Raw genomic sequence first — 26,158 nt, forward strand, 5'->3', positions numbered from 1 at the left:
TCTTCAGGGGAAAGTCCGTAGGAGTCTTATTGCTGAGTGTGTTGTAACACGCTCTGGAAATTCACAATTTCGTCGCCGTTTTTTAAAAAACAAAAAAACATAGTCCAGTATTTCTTTCGAAATTGAAATGAAGTTGTATGGACTGGACTATGTTTTTTTTTTTTTTTTAAACGGCGAAGAAATTGTGAATTTCCAGAGCGTGTTACAACACACTCAGCAATAAGACTCCTACGGACTTTCCCCGCGGCAAAGATGGCAACATTTCCGGAAAGGTACTGGCTTGATGAAATTCATTCTGGACTCTATTCGACCACATAAAGACCTCGGGATACTTTGGTTTGGCTTTAGGGACCCTCTACTCACTACCACGTAAGTGTTATGTTGTTTGGAACTGTAGAAGAGGTATAAAAATAGCGTTTTGTAGCGGCACAATTGAAATGCCCCGCTCACTTCCAGGCTACGAGTTGTGACTGAAAACGGTACAATCGAACTTTCTCAAAACGCATCCGAATGACATGATTTTGATGTCAACTCAACGTATGTACCCCCAATCATCCGTAAATCGATCTAAAGTGCATTTTACTCCGGATAATTCCTTTAAGCCCTGAATATTATTCAATCTTAGTAGTAGTAGTAGTAGTAGTAGTAGTAGTAGGAGTAGAAGGAGGAGGAGGAGGCCTGGAGGATCAATTAGTGCATTAGTCCAAGTGTTCTTTGTCTGATGTCCCTACAGATTTAGGGCTGACCTGACCCAGCATCGGTCCAGGTGTGGAGTGTGTGAGCAGGTCCTGAGGGACCCAGTCATCACCACCTGTGGACACAGTTTCTGCAGGCAGTGCATCAGCAGCTACTGGGAGCAGCCTGGACTACCAGGAGACCAAGCCTGTCCCCAGTGTGGAAAGACATGCAGAACCCAACCTCATCTACAGCCTCCTCTGGATGAACACACAGATATGAGCACACAGGGTGAACACACAGGCCTGATCAACAGCAGAAGACACCTGCACACTGAACATACACCAGACAGAAAGAGGGAACTAGGTGAGAGAAGTCAATGCTATTGAAATGAGCAATTGCCAATATTGATTGTGTTTAGTTATTGACTTATTAGTGCTTGTGTATATAGGCAGTATATATTTGCAGTGAGTTCATGCTCATGAGAATAATTTCAGTATTATTTGTTTTATTGACTTTTATTATGACTTTTTAATGACTTGTTTTGTCATTTGTAAACAGATGAGGACCTGAGGAGAGTTATAAAGAATCACAAAGCCAGTCTGAAGAGGAGGTTTGAGAACATATCTGAAGGCATCCTCAAACCAGGAGCTGAGACACTCCTCAATAAGATCTACACAGAGCTCTACATCACAGCAGGAGAGAGTGAAGGGGTGAGTAAGGAACATGAGGTTTGGCAGGTAGTGTCAGCATCCAGATCTCAATCCACAGAAGACACACCAATCAACTGCAATGACATCTTCAAGCCCTTACCTGGACAGGAGAAGCACATCAGAACTGTGATGACCAAAGGTGTTGCTGGCATTGGAAAAACAGTCTCAGTGCAAAAGTTCATTCTTGACTGGACAGATGGGGTAGCCAATCAAGATGTAGATTTTATGTTTCCCCTTCCTTTCCGTGAGCTGAATTTAGTCAGAGGTGATCAGTATAGTCTTCACAGGCTCCTGCTTGACTTCCACCCTGAACTGAAGGAGCTGAATGATGGTGAAGGATACAAAGACTGTCAGGTTGTGTTAATCTTTGATGGTTTGGATGAGAGTCGGTTGACTCTGGATCTGGAACAGAACAGTAAGTTGTCTGATGTAACACAAACATCATCAGTGGATCTTTTGATGACGAGCCTCATTCAGGGAACTCTGCTTCCCTCTGCACTCATCTGGATTACCTCACGACCAGCAGCAGCCAGTCAGATTTCTGCTCAGTACATTGATCAGGTAACAGAAGTACGAGGATTCAATGACCCACAGAAAGAAGAGTACTTCAAGAAGAGAATCAGTGATGAAAGTCAGGCCAACAGAATCATCTCACACATTAAGGCATCTTGGAGTCTTCACATTATGTGCCACATTCCAGTCTTCTGTTGGATTGCAGCCACTGTACTTCAACAGATGCTGGAAAAGAAAAACATCAAAGAAATTCCCAAAACGCTGACTGAAATGTTCATACACTTCTTGCTCATCCAGACCACAAGAAAGGATCAGAAGTATCAGAGTGGACCTGCAACAGATGCAGAGAATCTTCTGGAATCTCAGAGAGAGACTTTACTGAAGCTAGCAGAAATGGCTTTCAAGAGTTTGGAAAATGGAAATCTCATGTTTTATGAAGAAGACCTTCAAAAGTGTGGCATTGGTGTCAGTGAAGCCTCAGTGTACTCTGGCTTGTGCACTGAGATCTTCAAGACGGAATCTGTGGAATCTCAACAGAAGAAGGTCTACTGCTTTGTGCATCTTAGTGTCCAGGAGTTTCTGGCAGCTGTGTTTGTGTTTCACTCATATTTAGTGAAGAACCTTGAAGCTCTGAAATCCCTCATCAGTGATGAGCATAGAGATGAACTCAATCCATCAATTTTATCTTCTCTTCAATCAGCACTAGGATTAAAAGACAACTTACATGTTTTACTTAAGAGTGCAGTTGATAAGGCTTTGGAGAGCCAGAATGGACACCTGGATCTCTTCCTTCGCTTCCTTATGGGCATTTCTCTGGAGAGCAATCACAGACTTCTGCGAGGTCTACTGAACCGCACACACAACAGCTCAAATAGCATCAAGGAAACATGTCAGTACATGAAGAAGCTCAACAGAGAAGGTCTCTCTCCTGAACGATGCATCAATCTTTTCCACTGCTTATTTGAAATGAATGATTATTCCATGCACAAAGAAATTCAGAAATACTTGTCATCACCAAAGAACTTGAAACAGAAGTTATCTCCTGCCCACTGTTCAGCACTGGCCCACATACTTCTGATGTCTGAGGAGGTGCTGGATGAGATTGACCTGAAGAAATACAACACATCAGATGAGGGGCGCAGGAGACTGATCCCAGCTGTGAGGTGCTGCACAAAGGCACGGTGAGTTTCTGATGGAGAGACTGAGCTAACTATAGTAACTACATATCATGTTGTGTAATCACTGCTGTTTACTATCTAGTCATACAGTATTAAACATTTAAAGATGCCTAAAGGTGAAATAGTGTTGATTTGAAGAAGAGAGAAATAAACATTCCATATTCACTACAGGATTGACAACTTGGCATAAAATGACACATGCATTAATATATTGCTTAAGTCTGTCAACATTACTGTCAAATTGAATGTTACTGTGTGTGTGTGTGTGTGTGTGTGTGTGTGTATGTGTGTGAGCTAGGGGTGTAAAGATTAACCGATACGTATCGGTATCCGTTTTTAACGTGTAAGATACGGCTACATCGATATGTAAAGCCCCGTATTGGAATAAAACTGAAATGAACCGGTCGTTATATCGATTTACTTGTTCAAAATCGGTTCATAACCTTTTCTGCTCGCTCAGACTCTGATTTACGTTGCAAGCAGCGCGTTCATCCCACTTCCTGTTTTGAAACTACACGTGGCACGGATTTGTGGGTAATGAAGTTCGTTTTGGGCTACACTCATTGCCCAAAGTAGATAAAGGACTTCATTACCCATACATCTACTGCAACTTAAGCACATGTCAACTCGCACTCTGTCGGTGTTTGGCAGATTTTACTCTTTTGTTTGTCAAAATCCAGCGCGAAATTAAACACTTACTATAGCATTCCTAAACGGCAACGATAGTCTGTAGAGTAGCCTTACGTTTGATGAAGAGATTTCCTTAATGTTAAAGAATAATTTGGCCCTTGCTGCTTAAACGATGTAGGCCTACAAATTATTATTATTTTGTTCATATTCACTCAGACTTGGAACAAAATAGGCCCCAGTTCATTGATATGTAGGCCTATTTTGTTCTTGTAGGCTATGAGAAAAGGCCAAGATTGTCTTAGTACCGTTTTATTTTATTTCGATATTGTCTTACCTCAAAAAGCTACAGCTCCTTGAAAACAATCAGATATAACTCTATAAAATCTATAAAAATGTATTTTTATGTTGTATTTGGCTGCTTTGTTAGGCTGAAATGTAGACTATTCTTTTTTCATTTCAATACAATATATGATACAAACCTCAGTTTAGATAATCATATTCACACATTTGTTTTTGCCTAATTGACATGACCATGATAATTGATAATATAAAATTAATGTGCACCTTAAGCAAATGATAACAAATCTTTCAGAATGCTTTCCATTCTTCAACTGCATTGAACTGCATCGAATCGCATCGCATCGAATCAAACTGAATTGTTTTTTATGAACATGTATCTTTTCTTGTATCGAATCGTGCCCATGTATCTAGATGTGAATCGTATCGTCTTTTACATGAGAGATTCACACCCCTAGTGTGAGCATAGTGCAGGTTGTCTTTAGTGCTTTTTGCTTCTTGTCTTTTCATCGTCATAGTTAATATTTAATATTAAGGAAAGCTATTTCACTGTTCAATCCTTAAACGGTTCACTTTTCTTCTACCACCTTATCAATGCACACGCTCTAACATAACACCTTGTCATGGACAATGCATCACATGGTCAGTCCATACCAAACCTTTCAATCACTTCACACATTTTTTAACTCTTTAAATCTTTTTCATTTCTGTGAGTGATTTTTATGTATGTGAGTTATGTATGTGTGTGTTTGTTATGGTTGTATAAGCTACTGGATGCCTAAAATGTCCTTCGGGATGAATAAAGTACCTACATAAAGTACCCACTTACCTACCTACCTAATGCAAACATTAAGGTTGGTGAGTTGAGTTCTGTCATAATTCTGTCAATTTTGTTGCAGATTTGCTGACTGTAAACTCTCAGAGAAGTCCTGTGGAATTGTGGCTACTGTTCTACAGTCACCAAACTCCCTGATAGAGCTGGACCTGAATCACAATGACCTGGGAGATTCTGGAGTTCATCTTCTCTCTAAGGGACTGTCTAGTCCCAACTGTAAACTGCAGACATTAAGGTTGGTGTAAGGCCATGCATTTCCCGATATTTTTTTTGTATTTCTTTGTTTCCTTAATTGTTGCTGTTAGTAATACGCTGGTGTATATTTTCGTTATGACGTGAATTTTTAACATACAGCCATACCGGTGTATTTGATTACACAACGTCTGGAACACTGCGCCGCGCGACAGTGTTTCAGACGGGACTTTTTTTACACGCATGCATGGTGCGACTGCGAGGCGTAGTGAGGGTAAACACAAATCACCTTAAGTTTTTCCCCTGAAGTATGACCCTTAAGGCTTAATTTCTCCTTAGGTAAGAGGTTTATTTAAGGGTGTTGCACAGAATACCTTAAAATGTTTCTTAAGTTAAGGAAAAACGTTAAGGGATACTGCATTGAAAGGGATTTACCGTCACGAAAATTCTATTGAGATTGCCCAGATAGCAAAGGGGCGTTGAATCCATGTTTGTTTGAAGCGGCGGAGGTTGATTCAACGTGGTTTCAACGCCACTTTGCTATCTGGGTGTTCAACAGCTGTAACTAGCTGGCTAGTAGGTGATGTCGTGAGTTAGCAACCCACCGAACACAGTGAAGTTTAATGTTCTTTCATCTCACCTTAAGAATATTCGCTGAAATTATCCAGGTAGCAAGTAAAGCATGTTATAGACATGAACTGAACAATACTAGCTGGCTAGTTAGAAATGATCCCGACTGTCATCAGTGCACCAAAACGGACTTCTTTGTTAATGTTTTGCCTAGCGAACCGAACCGAAGCTCATGACAGGCTAACAAGACATCCACATACCACTAACGTCATGTAAACCACACAATAACAATAAAGCATGTTTCTGATACAGTGTTTCCCACAGAATTGGATTCAATTTGTGGCGGTAGCTGACTTGGACAACGTCTTGGTAGTGTATAGGTCTAATTGAGTGCCTGTCACTTTAACACTTTAAGACGAGTAACACACAGTTAAAAGGCTGCTGATGTGTCGATGCAATTCATAACGTTTTCTATAGGGATGCACGATATATCGGCGGCCGATATATTATTGGCCGATAAATGAAAAAATTAAAATATTATTATCGGTCCAATAACAGAATTCTGGCCGATAATTTGCGCCGATATTTTTTAAAGTCCTAATTTAGGCCTACGTAAGGTCCGTCTGGCTACACTGAGCTATTTGAGCTTGGTTATACTTTTTCCTCAATATAATGTCAGCGGTGTGAATGTATTTCACCACTCTAACAAAATCTGTGGATATGCGTTCATTTGGCATCTCAAAATCGTCTCGTGAATGATCCGCCATTTAACCTTACCAGAGCGGAGCTCAGCCCTATCTAGAGCCGTCTTGTGCTGGTGTGTTTGCACTTTACCACGCTGATCGGGGAAACAAATAAGCAAACTCGTTAGTGGGACGGGTACATAAGTAGGCCGAGTTCTAAGTTGTTTTTTAGTATTATATTTGCATTGCGTTAGGTTGGGTTTTGTATTACTACCTAGAAATATGCTAACCATTCCTGCTTCAGTTCCAGACAGGTCATCATAATAAGTTATTAAAACCTTCGGGGCTAACCCCTTTCATTTCTGCTGCAGCAGGTTGTGCGCAACAGAGTAGACGGACATAAGATACAGTCTGAGGAGTTGCAGCTTTATTCAGTTGAAACTAAACATAAGTTTCCCTCACAAACTCTGATTTGGTCACTATACTGTAGCTTATTCCCAGCTGAGCTGTTTATGAGCGTTTAGTCCTAAATTAAAACGATTCATACTCTCTAGCCACTCACTTGCAATTCACTGACGTCAGGTTCACTTAAAGGAGCCACACATACTGTAGGGCTAGGCTACTGTTATGTTGTTGACTGCTGCACTATTGAGGACTATTATGAGTTCTGTCCATCATTTGGTGGTAGGTAAAATTACTGCAATAAAATTATGCTTATTAAATGCTTTCCCCAAATCACTTTTCACATTTTCTTTTCAAGAGTAATATTATCGGTATCGGCCACAACAAACCAATAAATATCGGTTATCGTTATCGGCCCTAAAATTCCATATCGGTGCATCTGTAGTTTTCTACATAGTTAAAATAATGGTTCGTACTTCTCCTTGGGACAAGCACTTTTGAATTTTGGAAAACACTTTTCCATTTACATCAGGATTTTGTAAACATTCAGTGTCGGAGTCAATAAAATGAGCCCTTCAACGAAATTGACAAGCAGCTGTAAGTAGGCTAAGCATGCTAAATTCGACATCCAAACAGTATTCTAACGTTAGCTTTGAGATACTGCTTGATTGCATAACTTTCTCTTCGATGTAGCCTACTATGTTGTGATAAGACCTTAGCAGAGTTAACTTCAATGCAGCAGTTTTTAACAAATTTGCTTACACAAATGGTTATATAATGATAATAATAATTTCCTTACAATAGGCCTATTTGACAGAGTAAGCATATTAGCAGAGAGGTTTTATTTTTAATTGTATAATTTTCAAAAAAGTATAATTATTGCAAGTTCCACTACTTTTTGTAATGGTTTTATTTAAGATGTTTGTGAAATTTGCACAGTAAAAGTTCTGTATTTTGACTGCAATTGTCTTTGCATTCTGATTCCTCACTTCATTAGAATCATGAGTGGCTCTTTGTAAACAGCATCATTTTCTGGGGCCATGCAAACCTGCATTACCACTAGTGTGGAGTTAGTCAACATCATGACAGTAAAATAGACCAATAGTCAATCTACTGCAGCAATTCCTCTCTCAACTTGTAGAAAATGCTGTGAACATCTGATTATACATGGAAAAAAATACCGTCATATACCGTGAAACCGTTTTTTTGTTTTGAAAAATACCGTGATGTACATTTTTGGTCATACCGCCAAGCACTACGCTATAGTGACAGGGAAACAATAATATATGCAAGTCGTTCAGCCCTTCATAGCATTAACTAACTGAATGTGCCAGTCTTTTTTTAATACATTTAGCTAGTGCAGAATTGATATGACATTACAGATAAACCTCAGCCACTGCCATCGTATTGTCATAGCATTTACAGATAAGCTCAACGAGATAAATATTGGCTGATACCAATGTTAGACCAATATATATATTGTTCATTGCACCCCTACAGTTTATCTACACATACCTTGCACTACATCGTAGTAAAATCTTTCAGGTGTGTGTGCGTTCATGCGTGGATGCGTTTGTGCTTCTTTGTATGTGGGTGTATGTGGGTGTTTGCCAATGTGACCGTCAAATGTTCCGTCGAGTGTTCAGTAGCTACATTTAAAAAAAAAAAAATACACACACACAAAACGAGTCTGCTTCTCTGACTGACTGACGTCTATATAGCCTACCTTTGCCTTGCACTTGAAAAGGTCAGTGTCTTTGGGAAATTTTCAGGTTTGAAGCAAATGCATCAGTTAAGTCTGGCATACCAAGTACCAAGAACAAAATTTTTAATGGTTATTTTGGTTACGTTGACATATCAACCAGAAGGGTTTGTTACAAAAAGATATACAGTATCCTCCTTTTGAAAGTCCCGTGTTCCTCCTCTTCAGGGTTTTCCTGATTGCAACAGCAGCATTACACCTGGCTAAAGAAACAAACATGTCTGCTTCTTTTTTCCTATCCATAACATGACGGTAAAATTATTTTAATTTAGGCAGTACTATCAAATTATGAAAAGCATTTTCATTTACCAGAAATATAGGCTATTTCAAAAAAAGAAAAAACTCTACGTCCAAGGAGAAGTGGGAACATCAGTTGAGCAGCCGCGAGCCGCACGAGAGGAGGTAAAGAGCCGCAGGTTCGCCACCCCTGCACTAAATCTTATTAAAACCTTTCAGATTTGTGTGTGTGTGTGTGTGTGTGTGTCTTTACAGGAGAATAATGTCTCCTAATTATGTTGACTATTGTTACGGCTGGCTCAGAGGCTGCAACATAAAATGGAGACGAAATCAGAATTTATCAAAAATAGAGAATTTTATTTCTATAAATGATCATTTGGATTAATGCCACATTGACACCAGTTTCGTGGTGTGTGTGTTCCGTCACAGCTGTGGCATGGTTGTGTGTGTGTGTGTGTGTGTGTGTGTGTGTGTGTGTGTGTATGTGTGTGTCCTCCAAGACAAGGGATTATAATCTTACTTCAGTTTTATTAAATAAATTATTTTTAAATGGCCAGCAATAAAATTAAAATAATGTCATATCCGTAAGCATTTCATAATTCATCTCCGTAGCAGTCACAGAATAACCCTAAAACAGTCTTGTCCAATGAAAGAAGTCCAAAGCAGTCAATACCGCCACCAGCTACTGTAGCAGCTCAACATTTCGGTTAATGTTAACGTTAACATATTGCTATTAACGTTATGTTAGCCGACCGTCTAGCTAACTACAACGGTGTTGTTATACGGATGAGAAATGTCTTCAATAAATTACCTTTGTAATGTATGTAACTCGTAAATAAGTTTAAGAGTTTTTTTTTGTTCGTTTTTGTTTTTTAATGGCAGTGTACGGTCCGCTTCTGTGAATGTTGTCCGTTTCACACAAGAAAGTAACTTTAGTTCAACAAGAGACCACAGCGAGTAGTCAATAGTTATGCTGTGTCTCGTTTTGCTGTTAAGACTTTAGGAAAAGTCTTGAATCTTCTCGCCAGACTTTGAGGAGTTGTATCAGAGGGTAGCTAACGTTAGATCTGCTGTTTTTAATCTGGATGCCCATGGACTGTCCTGCTTTGAGTCTGTGGGATCCAACGGCTGCTATCAACGGCTTGTGTCTGCGGTTCAAGCCCCTACCGCTCAACCGAACTCCTGATTCAAATTTGGCGAACGTTTGTGTTTTTTTCTCAACAGCTAAATCTGAATGATATGGTTACATTCCATTATAACGGTAATTGCATTGTTACCTTCGTCAAGCCCACGTCCAACTCCACTGTATGTTCGGGGAGACTTTGCAAGTGTGCAAACGTTCGCCAAAAACTCAAGACAAACAGAAATTTATTAAAACGTTCGCCTATGTTTGCAAATTTTAAACGCAAATTACGAATTTTGAATTTGAATGCACCACTGGTTCTCAAGACGGAGTAGTTTATGAGACACAGGATAACTGAAAGAGAGAGATAATAAAGAGAATGTGTGTAAAGGGTATAATATTAAAATACCATTTCACAAGTCGTCCCTAAATTCTAAAATGTATATGTACAGTAGGCCTATTCATGACCTCGTATCATAGCACCTGATCAACTAACCTTGTTGAGTTAGATAAAGAAAATAGATTAATAAGAATAAATAAAACAATAAATAAATTCGGCAATTACAATAAATAAAGAAATGATATGAAACAAAATATATAGCTGCAGCGATAATATGTAGGGAGAATCTATACAAAATCAGTCAAGTCAATTCTTTGAGCTGCGACCTGGGTATGGAGACAGTAGCGATCTGACCTGATCTGATGTTTTCTTATGCAGGCTTACTGGTTGTAAACTCACAGATAAATCTTGTGAGATTGTGGCTTCAGTTCTACAGTCACCAAACTCCCTGCAACAGCTGGACTTGAGTGACAATGACCTGGGGGATTCTGGAGTCCAGCTTCTCTCTAAGGGACTGTCCAGCTCCAACTGCAAAATACACACATTAAGGTGGGTGCAGACATTCATTTCTTATACCATTGTTCAGGTGTCCTTCTACTTTTGAACTTGAGTTTTAAAATGTGTGGACTGATTCAATTTCTGTCATCAGTTTATAATGAAGCAATATGGCACAAGTGAGAGTGGCGTTGGTAGCACATATCGCCATGGCTTTTATTCTGCCTCGTGCCACAGGTAATCACAGCCATGGCAATATTTGCTACCAACTCCACTCTGACTGTTCTACTACCAACTAGTCGATTTGAAAGATTTCAAATTGCTTCTTATATAATTTATTTATATTTTTCCCCATTCATCCTTCGCCTGAAAAATATTTCCAATCTTCCAATAGTTCAAACACAACACTTCACTGGAGAGCCAAGTTCAGGTGAAGAGAGGCTATATGTGCTTGTGCACACAGTAATTTCCAGAGCCTACTCACTTGTCCATATGTCATGCTGAATTGAGCATTCACTCTATTTACTCCCATTTTCTCACTCAGGGCCAGATGTACTAACGCTTTTGCGCCCACTTCAGGCTTATATGTTTCGCAATGTGCGTGTAAAATCATTGCGAGGTATGTACAAACAATGATGTGAAAGCGCAAACTGCCTGTCGCAGGAGCTGAAAGTGGCAGATTGCGTTTGTCATGATATGCATTCATGGGAGGATCCAGGGGAAAGTGGGAGTTTAGCGTAAAAAGATGGGAGGGGAAGAGTAAAGAGCGCCTAATTATGTATTCCGCGGTATGTATGTACAAAGACTGCTCCTGAAAGCGCATGTCTATTCTGCGCCTAAATACTTTCGCCTTGTAAAAGCAGGTGTTAATCCAAATTGCAGTTCAATGCGTCAATAAGAGAACCTTTCAAAGACAACAGAATCGCTATTTAGAGCACCAGTTTTTGTGGTGAAAGTATTTGTAGCCTACTACCAAAAGAAACCTCAACTTTCATTGGCCTTTCGAGTGTCTTACTTTCACACCATTCACTTAAACTTTCCTACTTGCTAGATTTGACCAATCTTCCATAGCCTACATGCACAAGTAGTTTGAGTAGAACTACTGATCTTCATTATCTCCCTGCTTGTTTACATCTTATCATGTATGGTATTATTTCATGATCGCTAAACGTTTGATTCTTTTTAATGTTGTCATCAGTTAACTTCATTCAACTGCGCTTGTATGTAGGCGCTGCCATTCAGTTGTGGACGTTCGTAAATTGCGTTTATGGGTGGAGAAAGGCAGAGAAAGGTGCAGTTTACACTAAGGATTGAACGATTGATAAATACGACGGAAACTTGGGTCTGACAGCGTTTGCAATCTGCGTGTGTCCATGACGCTGATAACGCTACGTTTGCAAATGTACGTACATCTGGCCCTCAGTTGCTGTCAAATGTGATGTTATGAAATCGCTGCTCTCTTGCTGTGAATGAATGGAATGTTCATGTTGGACAATTCAGAGCAAAAAGCAGAGTGTTTGAGTAGGGATGTCCTGAGATATCGCCACTCAAGGAATGTCTCTTGTCCCATCAGAAATTAATAAATAGTTTTACCAGATCTATCTGTTGTAAAATAAACAAATTACTTCAGATTCAAACAATGTCACCAGTTGTATGCAGGAAAGAACAATGAAAAGGACAATCCCCCCCCCCCTCTCTCTCTTACAGGCTCTCTGATTGTCTCATCTCAGAGAAGGGTTGTGGTTTTCTGGCTTCAGCTCTGACTTCAAAACCCTCCTATCTAAAAGAGCTGGATCTGAGCTACAATTGTCCTGGAGAATCAGGACTGAAGCTGTTATCTGCTAGAATGGAGGATCCTGTCTGTAAACTGGAGATACTTAGGTATGTTCAGAAAGAAACCCCATGAAAGAAAGTAATACAACAAGCAATCATTAGTTCAGGGTTCACAACAAGTGGTCTATGGTCCACAGGTGGGCCATGAAGGTGTTGCTGGTGGTCCCTGATCATGCATTAAATAATGGAGTTTCACTGTTGGAAAGTGCATTTGTTATTCAGAGGTAGTCCTCAGTTTGCTCACTGACTCTAATCTAAGTACAGGATAGACAGTGTTGGGGCTTTTTACTTCATTATTGTCTCCTTCTGAGAACTAGAGGGGTCTTGAGGCGTCACCTTGGGACAAGTGGATGCCTTTGTATGTGATAAAAACAGCTGGAAAGAGAGTTACTTCATTACTTTATATCAGGGGAAACATATACGGCAGCAGACTATTTTCAGTGGGATAATAATCACCTTGCATTTCATAGGTGGCACAAACAGAAAAACAGCATCTGTCAAATGGTACTTGTGTGTGACATTTTGTTTTCTTACAGAACTGACCATGCTTCTGTAAGCAGAGCACGACCACGTTTGCTGAGATGTAAGGTTTTTTTATTATTAGTAGTATTTGTAATCATTCACACTCACATGTTTTAGCATGGTATGCTTGAATGTGTATATGGGTGACTAATAGCAATGTGTATGTGTGTGCCTGTGTGTGTGTTTGTTTGTGTGCCTGTGTTTGTGTGTGGTTCTTTGTGGTCCTGTGCCTGTGTGTGTTTGTTTGTGTGCCTGTGTTTGTGTGTGGTTCTTTGTGGTCCTGTGTGTGTGTGTGTGTGTGTGTGTGTGTGTTTGTTTGCGTTGACATGGTGTGTTTCCGTTGACATGGTGTGTGTTTGTTTGGGTTGACATGTGTGTTTGTTTGTGTTGACATGGTGTGTGTTTGGGTTGACATGGTGTGTGTTTGTTTGGGTTGACATGTGTGTTTGTTTGTGTTGACATGGTGTGTGTTTGCATTGACATGGTGTGTGTTTGTTTGTGTTGACATGGTGTGTGTTTGTTTGTGTTGACATGGTGTGTGTTTGTTTGGGTTGACATGGTATGTGTTTGGGTGAACTGGGAAGGGGTGGAAAAAAGACGGATTAAATGGAAACATCTATGGGGCATGGAAGCTGGTAGGATCAGATTTATGTTAGGTGCTACATATGATGTGCTCCCATCTCCCAAGAATTTAAGATGAAACGAAAAGAGTTAGGACTGAGGTTAAAGTAGTGATTCGATTTCAAACCCCCTGTGCATTAAACCCATTAAAAGTCAGTGAAGCAATTTATAAGCAAATAGGAGAAGTTCGCTCCGTCAGAACGCTAAGAGATGGTAACCTGTTAGTGGTTTGTCAAGACAGAGATCAGAGAATGGGATTGATGAAACTTAAAACGTTAAGTCAAGCGTTTGCAAGTACTTAGGAATGGAAGTAAAGGACCAAGTTTGTCTGTCTTGTTAGTGTTGGATGAGGTTAAGATGCCTGAACGAATCATGATTGGGTATGTAATTTATATGATGAGGACTTACATCCCCCCACCAACTAGATGCTTTAAATGCCAGCGATATGGACATATTTCTTCTGCGTGCAAATCAAAACCTAGATGTGCTAAATGTGGAGGCGAACATGAATATGGTAAATGTGCGGAAGGAACGAAAACCAAGTGCTGTAATTGCGGAGGTGAACATAGTGCGGCCTACAAAGGGTGCGAAATGCATAAAAGAGCAGTTCAAGTGCAAAATGTTAAGGTAAAAGAGAGCATTACTTATGCTGAAGCCATTAAAAAGGTTGACAAAGAAAACCAAGCAAAATCAAGGGTTAAAGTAGATATGGCCCCTTTAGATTTAACCCCTAGTCAAGCTCAAACGACCCAGAAATGTTGTAGGTTACTGAAGATACTTTAATTGTGGATAAGAAAAGTTTCATTGGTTTTATGGTGGAAGTGGTTAACTGTTCAGCCCAAGTGGCAAGTAGAAGTGATAGAATTAAAATAATTAAAAGAGCAGCAGAAAAGTATCTGGAGATTCATGATTTGTCAGTTGATTCTATTCATTAGGAATTTCTGATAGCCAGTTACCAGGTGGCAGTTCGTAATGAATCTATCAATTTTACAGTGGAACGCCAGAAGTTTAATTGCTAATGGTCAGGAACTTAAAAAAATGTATTGAGGAATTAGATATTAAACCAAACATTATCTGTATACAGGAAACCTGGTTAAAATCATCACTTGATTTCATAATATATGGATATACAGCAGTACGTAAAGACAGGGATACTGCAGGAGGTGGAGTGGCCACATTTATTCAGCAGGGGATTAATTACAGAGCTTTAAATGCAGATAAAGAGGTTGAAACAGTCCTGGTTGAGATCTGGGTAGGTAAAACTAAGATTAAAATCGTCAACTTTTATAACCCTTGTAAAAGAATCCTGAGAGAAATGCTAGACAATATGTGTGAGGAGGGAAATGGGAAGTTAGTATTATGTGGAGATTTTAATGCACATAACACACTGTGGGGAGGTACTAAGGTGGATGAAAATGGGAGCACTATTGAGGAGTTTATGGATGATTATAAGTTGGTTTGTTTAAATGACGGAAGGAATACTAGGTATGATGCGTCTCATGGAACAGGATCAGCAATAAATCTTACATTAGTATCTGATCAGATAGCAGGGGTAAGTGAATGGGAGGTTAGTGAAAATTCTCTTGGCAGTGATCATTATATTATTTGGTTAAGTATTAGAAATCAAAATGTGTGCCTTGAAGAGAATTGGTTTCCAAGATGGAGAATGAGAGAAGCAAACTGGGGGTTATATAGCATGAAGGCAAGTGGCAGGCTAATGGGAATAATGTCAGAAATGAGTAATGATGTTGATGAGTTAAATTCAACAATTACAAATATTTTATGTGAGTCAGCGGAGGAGGTTCTTGGCAAATCTTCTGGGATGAGGAAAAGAAGAATGGTACCTTGGTGGTCAGATGATTGGGATGAGGAAAAGAAGAATGGTACCTTGGTGGTCAGATGATTGTAAGGAAGCAATTAAAGCCAGAAATAAAGCTTTCAAAATTGTTAAATCAAATCATTCCTATACCAACTTAATGGAATATAAAAAAATACACTCAAAGGTTAAAAGAGTCATAAGAGAAGCTAAAAGGAAATATTGGCGTGACTTTTGTGGTAAAATAGGAGCAGAAATCAAAGTGGGTGATGTTTGGAGCATGATTAAAAAGATGGTAGGAATTAGAAGGGACTTTTCTCTACCTGTAATTAAAAATAATGATAAAGAAGCAGTAACTAATCAAGAGAAAGCAGAGATGCTTGCAAAAAGTTGTGTTAAGGTTCATAGTTCAAAAAACCTAACTGATGAGGAATTGTCTTGAAGACTTCTTAAAGGATAGAACAATAGAAGTGAGAGTTGGGTTAATTTTTCTAACATCTATTCAATAGAAAACGGAACACCTCAGGGTAGTGTATGCAGTCCAGTGCTGTTCAACATCATGATTAATGATGTTTTCAATACAATAGACGACATTAGAATCAATAGAGCATTATATGCTGATGATGGAGCTTTGTGGGTAAAAGGATGCAATATTGATAATATTACAACCAAAATGCAACTGGCTATTAACAAGGTAGAAAAATGGGCATGTGAGTGGGGTTTTCATTTGTCTGTAGAGAAGATTCAATTTATTTGTTTTTCAAAGAAAAGAGTAAATCCCACACTAGAACTTAAGTTATATAAACAATCCTTAAAACAAGTTAACGTTATTAGGTACCTGGGAGTGTGGTTTGATGTCAAGTTAACATTTAAGGAACACATGCAGAAAATAATTGAGAGGTGCAAAAAGGGCATTAATGTTTTGAAATGTTTGTCAGGGTACAACTGGGGAGCATCAGGGATGTCCCTTAAAAGAATTTATATTGCACTGATAAGATTAGTGTTAGACTATGGATGTATTGTGTATCGTTCAGCATCTAAGACATTGATTGGTGAAATCAATAGAATGCAGGCTAAAAGTCTGAGGATATGTTGTGGTGCATTTAGAACATCTTCAATACCAGCATTGCAAATAGAAACAGGAGAAATGCCCTTAAGCCTTAGACATATTAAATTGAGTATGGCTTACTGGATTAATTTAAATGAACATGATGTATCACACTCCACTAAGAAAGTTCTTAACGAGTGTTGGGAATATGGTAGATCGCAGATTTGTAGCTTTGGTTGGGATGGTAATAAAATGGCAAACCAATTGGAAATAGATGGTATCAATTGTAGCAAGAATGTGCCCCTGGTAGAAACTTCACCTTGGTTGTTTTGTTCCCCTTTGGTGATTATGGAAACCAAAGAGATAGCTAAATCTGGAGGAGTAGGCAATATCTAGAAAGTATGTATTATAATACAACACAGGTCTATACAGCTGCATCTAAAGATTCAGAGGGTAAAACAGGTATTGCAGCATATATCCCTGATCAAAAAAATCTCTATTAAAAAGAGAACATCAGACCATCTGTCCATATTTGCAGCTGAAATGACCGCTATTATTATTGCATTACAGTGGATAGAAGAAGCTAGGCCCCCTAAAGCAGTTATTTGTTCTGATTCAATGTCATCTCTCACATCTATACAAAATGGAGAATCATCATGCCGACAGGATTTATTGAATTAAATTAATAATATCATATTTGCAATCAGTCAACAGGGAATATGGGACAACGCGTCGACGTAATCGATGACGTCGACGCAAAAAATACGTCGACGCGTCGAAATAATCGTTTATCCCAGCCCTAGCCATACTGGTTTGAATAATAGCTTACATGTTGTAAATAAACATCCAACTGGAAAATGTGAGTTTTGTGGAATGAGAGAGGATGTAGATCATGTACTTTTAAAATGCTTAAGATTCTCCAGACAAAGAGAAAAGCTAAAGAGGGAAGTGAACGCAGTCAAGAAAGCCTTCTCTTTAGACACCTTATTAGGTGAGCCTAGATCAGGAAACATCACTAGTGCTGTCATCACATTTATCAAAGAAACACAATTAGCAAATTGGATTTAGTTGGTTGTTTTGTGTTTTCCTTTTTTTATTATATATATATATATATATATATATATAAATTTTATTATTTATTTTTTAGTTTTGTTTTGTTTATTATTTTCTTTGAAATGACATCCAATTGATTGCATCTCAGTCCAGTAGATGGCGGTAATACACTTTGCCTGTAAACTGCCATAAAACCTGACAGAAGAAGAAGAAAAAGAAGAAGACCAGACTTAATTCTATGGTCGGATTCAGAGAACATAGTTTACTTCATTGAACTGTTCCTTGGGAAGACAGAGTGGAAGAGGCCAATGAGCTGAAGAGAGCGAAATACACTGAAATAGCAGAGGAGGCAGCCAAGCGAGGTTGAAGTGCACGATTAAGGCCTATTGAAACCGGTGCACGAGGATTTGTGGCCAGATCTGGTATTGGCTTGCTGTCTGAATTGGGCATTTGTGGTCGAAGTCTAAGGCAGGTGGTTAGTAACATGTCCCTGGCAGCAGAACGAGCAAGCGAATGGTTGTGGGTAAGGAGAAGTTAGGCTACCCTTCCTGGGGCGCAAGCTAAGGTAAGCTATCTGGCTCATTTGTTTTGTGTTTGTGATGGACTGTTGATGGTGGTTGGCTAGGATTTTTTATGGTTATGGTTCAGTCTGCATCAACAGGACGGGCCAACCTAGACCATGCCTCGGTTGGTTAAGGGTATTTGGATGTTTGTTGTGGTAATATGGTGGCAGCATGGGGCGTAAGCTAACTGGCTAATTTGTTTTGTGTTTGTGATGGCTGTGCCTGGGTTGATGGTGGTTGGCTAGGGTTTTTTATGGTCATGGTTCAGTCCGCATCAACGGGACGGACCAACCTAGCCAACCTAGACAATGCCTGGGTTGGTTAAGGGTATTTGGATGTTTATTGTGGTAATATGGGGGCAACATGGGCCGTAAGGTAACTGGCTGTTTTGTGTTTGTGATGGGGCCTAAGCTAACTGGCTAAGCTAACTGGCTAATTTATTTTGTGTTTGTGATGGGCTGTGCCTAGGTTGATGGTGGTTGGCCAGGGTTTTTATGGTTATGGTTCAGTCCACATCAACGGGACGGACCAACCTAGCCAACCTTGACCATGCCTAGGCTGGTTAAAGGGACATTCCACCAGTGGAGAAATGAATATGTATTGAAAGTGGGTCATATATGTAGTAGAATAGTAGCATACATTTCTAATTTGGTGCCTTCTTGACCGAGAAAAGGCAGAAAATGACTTTTTAGTGCTTGTGGATTGCAGACAACAATCCCCATAGTGCATTGCAATGCTCAGCTCCGCAGGCCACTCCCACTCTCGAACTCTCGAATTGTTCAACTCCGCCCATAATCTGTCAACCAAGGCTCGAGCGTTGAGCTCCACTCTACGCTACCTGGAAATCATTTCAAACAATTTCTAGTGAAGACTTAGTTTGCGAACTCATTAGTGAATTACTCCTCGTTTGTGTTTCGAAATGGTGTGCACTTGCATGTTACCGGGATGTTCAGCCAGCACAAGGAAAATACACGGGAGTAAATTTTCATAGATTACCCAAAGAGTTGGAGTTGTGCAAAAAGTGGCTACGGACTATCAATAACCCGAAGTTCGGAGAGGACACAGCCATTGAAGCACTAAAACATCTGACGGTGTGCAGTCTACATTTCAAGGCAGAAGAACCCCTTAGGAGTGAAGAGACCCGCGCTTGTGAAAACCGCAATTCCGTCGATATTTACCTTGCCAGATGATGTCGACGAACAGCCAGGAACTTCTGGAACTAGCAGTGCTAGCTGCGCTAAACGCATTTGCCTGGAGGTAAGGTTTTTCTGACTCGACTCTACTTCTCGACTGAGAACACACTGATATAGTCGTCTGCTGTAAAGCAGCACATCTCATATGATTTGGCTGTTTATAAAGTAAATATCTTGTATGTTTTGGTTGCTTGCTGCCTCGCTAACTCTACTCGTCAGCAACGAGGAAGTAAAGTTATCAATGTAACGTTAGACAGTTATGAATATCGTGTCCATTGTGTGTTGCATAAGCTGCATAAGTTTGCTATTAGCGATGTAAATCCACCATGTTTTACTGTGTTAGTCTGACGTTATTCAAATGTTTTTAACGTTATTGAACTTACAAGAAGTTTGTAAGTAGCCTAAATAATATTATCTCTAATCATGGCTGCAGTGGAGGCTAATCGCAAGTAAACGCAGTTTATCCACCACTGAATTTCAGAAATAGTTTATCCACCTCTTGATAGTTTATCCACCACTCAATACATTCAATGCACTTCCTAATAGTGTGTATGCACTCAAGGAACGATCTACTACTAGTAGCCATACCACTTGTAAACAGTAATGTTCACCATTATCATATATTCTGAATGTCTTATGTATTAAAAAAAACATCCAGTAGCGCTTTTCCTTACTGCAGTTTAGCCTACACCTCTTATTTCACCACTACACCTATCTTTAGTATATCTAAGACTACTGTCTGATTTAAATTAGTGGAATATAGTTTGAAAAGAAACCTCTTGTTTGTTTTATAGTCACCATGCCCAAGTACACCTGGCCTTGATACCAGTGCCAGCACCCTTGAAGTTGGTGAAACGGATGAAAGGCACTACAAAACAGGTGGAAGTGCATTCCACACCATGTGGTCAATGAACATCGATGGACTGACACGGATGGAAAGCGGCATCACTGTGACCATGCTCTTCTAACAGCTGAGGAACAGAAGAGGATGTGGCTGAAGAAGGACTCGGTGGCATATCAGGACCTGACGTCACTCGTCTTTGATAAAAGGCTTTTGAAAGATCTTCAGAAGATGGCCCTCTTCAAACATACTGGTAAGAACTGACACCCTTTATACCCACATGTTTTTAACATATCCTATTGAACATGTTTAATTAGTACTATATATTTTCCTTTTCACACAGGGCCACTGGAGATCTTTCACAGAGCTCTCCTGAAGTACCTCCCTAAATGCCAGGCCTTCTCCTACGAGGGAGAGGGCCTACCTCGCCATCATGGAACATAATGAGAACATTGTGGCACAAGAACAAGCCACCACGGCAACAGGTGTGTTTTCATGTACTCTAAATACTAAAATAACCATAAGTAGCATGTTCACAGCTAACTCAAAATACATACTTTGCTGAAAAGTTCATTCTATTCCTGTGGAGAGACATCTACTAGTCAAATCTTTATTCAGGCATCTGTGTAATCATTATAATCCTTGTCATTTATAGGAGAACCACGCGTCAAGCAGGTCTTCTGCAAAAAGTCAAAGCAATGGATAGTCAAGAAAATCTATAAGCCACACACCACCAAGTTCATCCAAACACTAATTGAGAAGGTCATAGAAAACAGACGCAACCCAAACATAACATTCAAGGACTCAACCGCTTCACTCACCCAACCACAACCTCCTTTTCCACCTAACATTGCCCCTGTCCCAAAGCCGTCAAAGAAAGCTGCATCATCATCATCATTCAAGAGCCACTTCTGAGACGTCAGCTCTACATTAACCCATTCCTCACAAATATTTTGTAATATTACCATGCCTTATGTCTTTGTCTTATATGGTCTTTTGACCTTATCCTTGCACTACCTTACCTGTTTGCACTGCCATTGAGCACCTTACTATACTCAATCACAGGGTCAATACCTCTAAAGTGTGGATAATTTTGTTTGTGTGTTTTGATGTTCATGACAATTCTTTCTTTGTGAATTAAAAACAAAATGTCACTCGTGCTCTCCTGTCTGCCTTCAACAAAGTTTAGTATCATAAACTTGGAAGGAGGTAACTGATATGCAACAAGCTTATAATGCAATGTATACTTGTAATACTTCATAATTTATAGAAATTATAGGTATGACCACCATTCTGTTGTCATCTGAGGCAACAGTAGCTAGGTAGTTCCAGTTTTGAAATGTTGGGTGTTCAATAACTCGAATACACTTGGAGCAACACTACTAGGAAAGAACTACAACAACGTACATTTTAAGCATTTAATTAAATAACTAAATATAAAAAACAATACAACTGCTGAATGACAATATACAAACAATGAAACTATAGCTCCTCGAGCGTCCTCCGCGTCTTGGTGCCCGCAGTACTGGCCGTCTGGAGCTGGGTATTTCTGGCGGATAGCCAGCACGACACAAGCAGGTAACACGACATGACGACCTCTGCCCAATCTCTCTTCTTGTAGGACCCACTCAAGAAAGTGCCGGTAGGCTGTTAGAAGAAATTGTCTGGACAAAACATTGAGGCCAAAGTGAGCGATGGTCTTATAGCCTAGCGTGCCACAGTAGCTAGCATAACTGCAAGCTATTTGTGCAATGAACATGCCACGTTAGCGTGTTAGCAAGATTACTCCTTGACATAGTAACAAAGAAAATAAACTTACTTTACAGAAAGACGTCCATTTGGCCCTGTAGGCTTTGGCTGCCGTTTCCAGTTGACCTTAGGTATTCTAAAGTAGCTAGGTCTCCAGGACGCCACTATCCATATGGGGTGCGAAACTCGGGTGATCAACAACACACACGTCCGTGTCATCCTCCGATTCCGTGATTTCGTCCAGAAGAAATTGGCATCGCTGGAATTCTCGGCAGCAGACAGACTCGTTCTGTGTCCATTGTCGCACAGTTAGAGCACAGGCACCACCAATTCGCCCCAGCTCGAGCCATTGCGGGCTCCTCGTCCGCGGCAGGCAGGTCGTCTGCCTCGGCTGTTGTGGCAGCAGCTTCAGCCGCCTCCTGTTCCTCCATAGCCCTCAGCTGCTCGTCGCTATATTGTGGCTCATAAAGATAGCCACGAAAATCCTTTTCTACCATATCTTCTTCAAAATCCCAGTCCTCCATATTGCATCCGTCTGTGTATTCGGTACCTTCGGCCATGTTTGCTGCAGGTCTCTGCAGCTCTCTGCCAGTGAATTCAAAAGCACTGGCACTGATCTGTGATAGGTCTGTTAGCGCATTAGGTCCAACCCCCTATGGGCGGGGTTGAAAGGGTGGGAACTAGCGCTTGTAGTTTCAACAGAAATCCACCCCTCTTACACTTCCTCCGACAATGACGCAAAATTACGATTTTTGCATCATTGTGGGAGGAAGTGTAAAGAGGTAAATACGGATTTCTCCCATCTCAGGGGGAAATGAGAGAGTGTTGCATGACCATTCAAAAGTATGACTGGGTTTCTAACAATGCAAAGCCTAATGCAAATGGGTGGAGTGTCCCTTTAAGAGTATTTTGGATATTGGATATTTCAATGTGGTAATATGGTGGCAGCATGGAGGGGAGTGTCTCCAGGACACTGGTTTCACTGTTAAAGGGACACCAGGCAAGCCTGATGCTTTTTCTCTACAAAACTCCCCCTCGCTCGGTCTGAAGCTCTTTTCCTTTTCTTTGCATCTTCCGTCAAGGGTTTTTGCTGCTTCTTCGCCGGCATTTCCATTATACACACATTTGCAACAATCGCTAGCGTTTCGTTAGCCTGCCTCTGTGCTGTGGATGCAGGATGTAAACTGATCCTGCTTCGGTCGGCGGGTACGATACACTGAACTTGCAAGCTTATATTCTTCCTACAGGCAGTAGGGGCGGGCGAGGGAGTCTTCATTCGCCCTGTAATGAGTCATTTAACCATATACCGACTTACGAAGATGAGTAATTAACACAAAAACGTTGCCTGGTGTCCCTTTAAGCCTTCATGTTGTGGTGTCGTGGGCCTAACTTAACGAAACATCGGTGAATGAGGGTGCCCACTTGATAACCCCAATGACATGCCGCATACTATATACTGCTGTTGGATGAGCCATTTGTCTCGTGTTTGTGATCATTTGTTGGCGGATTTGTGGGTAGCGTGCTTTTTAAAGTTAATTTGAGTAGGGGCTTCTGAATGTGTTTTTACCTTGGATTTTGGCACAAGAAATTTTAACATCTAATCCTGTGTATTAATGTAACTAGTGCAGTGCCCGTTCAAACATGCCATTCCTGAAGAAAACCCGTAGCTCAATTACATGCCCACATGTATGCATGCTTTAAAAATAGGATAGGGAAACATCATTCCAGCTAAGCATTCAATAATGAATACTGACCCTGCTGAAAAAAACAGCTAGAAACCTGCTTATGCTGGTAGCTGGTTTAAGCTGGTCTTTGCTGGTTTTCTTCCAGCTCTTGCTGGTCTTTGCTGGTGTAGCTGGTTGGACCACCAGCTGGATATGCTGGCGTGACCATCTGAGGAAGCTGTTCATGCTGGTTTGACCAGCCTGTCGTGTGGGATACAGCTGGTGCAAGATGGTCATGCTGGTGACCAGCCTGCCAAGCTTGACATTGTTGGTGTAAGATGGTCATGCTGGTTTGACCAACATAAGCTGGCACAGCCAGTTAAACCAGCAGTGTAGACCAGCAACACCAGCTAAAATGACCAGCTTGAGGTGGTACGACAAGCAAAACCAGCTGAATTACCATCGTTAGGTGGGTAAACCAGCTGAAGGTATGTTTTCACAAGAGATTTGCTGGTCTAGCTGGTCAACCATCATATGGTGGTCAAACAAGCTGGTCAACCAGCAAACCACCTTTAGCTGGTCAGGCTGTTTTTTTCAGTAGGGGAATATTATAATATATTAGCCTATAATTAATGTGGCCTCTAATAAATTTAGGCATGGCTGCATGTGACATTTCTACAGATCAGAATGACATAATGACAACTGTTTTGAGTTAAGGCTAAATGTGTGTAGCTTACTGAATAACTTCCTAATGCTATTCGAAGCTTGCACATACTTTTATTTTGAGTGGTCCCTACATACCCGTGTTTAATGGCGTGATAAGTGCCGTCGCTCAGTCTGCAACGTGTCTGACGTTAGCTATGTGGCATTAGCCTATCGCTCGTTTCAATTTGGGACCTTGCAGTCGGAATTGTCGTTTTAGTCAAAGTATCTTGAAAGTCCAAAGTAGTCTGGGCTATTCGAGTGGTCACTACATACCCATGTTTGTTGGCGTGTTGTTGCAAGTAATCATTTTATGCAAGCAAACTGCATACAGGGAGTCTTTATTGTTGAGGTCAGACCATCTTGCATCTTAACCCACAAGCGGTTCCCGAGTAATCCGTTTAAATTGCGACTGACTATCATCAAAGTAAGACCTAGCAGAGCCCGTTCTCTGGACCTAGCTACTGTCAGTACACGATCCATGGGGTGGAGCTCCCCTGAAACTGGTCCCCTTGGAAACAGTGCAGTGCAGCGATAAACGTCCTACGTAAATAAGCATATTTTGAAATATGCATTCAAAAATCTTCAAAATCGAGAGTGCACACCTTTGTGCCACGCGCAAGCCACATACGAAATCTTAGGTCAGTCTGACAAACGGTCAGCGAGATATGCGTGCCATAGACACACACACACACACAGACGCTTCTTGCTTTATAGATAGATTGTGTTGACATGGTGTGTGTTTGCGTTGACATGGTGTTTGTTTGGGTTGACATGGTGTGTGTTTGCCTGTGTGTGTATATGTGCTGGTAGGTGAATGTGTGTTTGTGTTGACATTGTTTGTGTTGAAATGGTGTGTGTGTGTTTGCATTTTTGTTGAAATGGTGTGTGTTTGCTTTTGTTTGTGTTGAAATGGTGTCTGTGAGTGCCTGTGTGTGTGTGTTTGCATTGACATGGTGAGTTTGTGTGTGTTTGCATTTTTTTGTGTTGAAATGGTGTGTGTGAGTGCCTGTGTGTGTGTGTTTGCATTTGTTTGTGTTGAAATGGTGTGTTCGAGTGCCTGTGTGTGTGTGTGTTTGCATTTGTTTGTGTTGAAATGGTGTGTGTGAGTGCCTGTGTGTTTGCATTGACATGGTGTGTGTGTGCCTGTGTGTATGTGCTGGTAGGGTGAGTAGCAGTGAGTGTGTGTTTGTGTTTGCTTGTGTTGACCTGCTCTGTGTTTGTAGGGTGAGTAGCTGTGTGTGTGTTGGTAGGTGTTTGTAGGGTGAGTAGCTGCGTGTGTGTGTGTTGGTAGGTGTGTGGGAGTGTGTGTGTTTGTGTTGACATTGTGTTGTGTGTGTGTGTGTGTGTGTATGTGCTGATAGATTGAGTAGGATTGTGTGTGTGTGTGTGTGTTAGGGCTGGGATAAACGATTATTTTTTAAACGATTAATCTAGCGATTATTTTTTCGATGCATCAATTAATCTAACGATTCATTTTTTCAGTCCGATTCGTTTTCGATTCGATTATCGATTATCTCCCCATTAATTCACTAATAGCAACTTATACATGTTTATTTATTATTACTTATATTTACATATCTGAATGAAAAAACATGAATTCTTTAACATTGCAATATATGTTTATTGCTCTTAAGATTCCAAAATAAAAGACGTGCAAGTACGAAGTGCAAGTAACTACAAGTGCAAAGTAATGCATTCTTAGTCAGAGGTAGCATTCAATAAAGTTCAGTAGGCTAGTGTATGTCTAATTGAGTGCCTGTCATTTTAAGACGTTCGTGTGTAAATCCTTGCAATTAACATTAACACAGTTAAAAGGCTGCTGATGTGTGGATGCAATTCATAACGTAGTTAGTTCAAATAACAGTTCGTACTTCTCCTTTGGACAAGCACTTTTGAGTCTTGGAA

The 26,158-nt window shown here is 40.4% G+C and overlaps 1 protein-coding gene and 1 long non-coding RNA gene across 3 annotated transcripts in view; both read left to right on the forward strand.

Moving 5' to 3' along the window:
- The window catches only part of LOC143135517 (NACHT, LRR and PYD domains-containing protein 3-like), a 41,486-nt gene that overhangs the window by 13,364 nt on the left and 1,964 nt on the right, over window positions 1-26,158 (forward strand). Inside the window, exons 6-12 of one of the 2 annotated variants that reach the window (XM_076296132.1) lie at window positions 734-1,041; window positions 1,237-3,082; window positions 4,906-5,076; window positions 8,763-8,852; window positions 10,529-10,699; window positions 12,353-12,526; window positions 13,015-13,061. In XM_076296132.1, coding sequence (XP_076152247.1) covers window positions 734-1,041; window positions 1,237-3,082; window positions 4,906-5,076; window positions 8,763-8,852; window positions 10,529-10,699; window positions 12,353-12,526; window positions 13,015-13,061 — 2,807 coding nt within the window. The remainder of the gene's footprint in view (window positions 1-733; window positions 1,042-1,236; window positions 3,083-4,905; window positions 5,077-8,762; window positions 8,853-10,528; window positions 10,700-12,352; window positions 12,527-13,014; window positions 13,062-26,158) is intronic. The other variant, XM_076296133.1, reaches the window with a different exon arrangement.
- LOC143136266 (uncharacterized) lies at window positions 17,642-21,289 on the forward strand. Its single transcript, XR_012989288.1, has 3 exons — window positions 17,642-20,388; window positions 20,479-20,620; window positions 20,791-21,289. It is a non-coding gene; the product is annotated as an uncharacterized LOC143136266 (long non-coding RNA).

Source organism: Alosa pseudoharengus, unplaced genomic scaffold (genome assembly GCF_046254945.1).
Source record: "Alosa pseudoharengus isolate Yale_2024_CS ecotype anadromous, Long Island Sound unplaced genomic scaffold, YU_APseudo_1.1 YU_APseudo_1.1_scf_1, whole genome shotgun sequence".
NCBI classification, from domain to species: Eukaryota; Metazoa; Chordata; class Actinopteri; order Clupeiformes; family Clupeidae; genus Alosa; species Alosa pseudoharengus.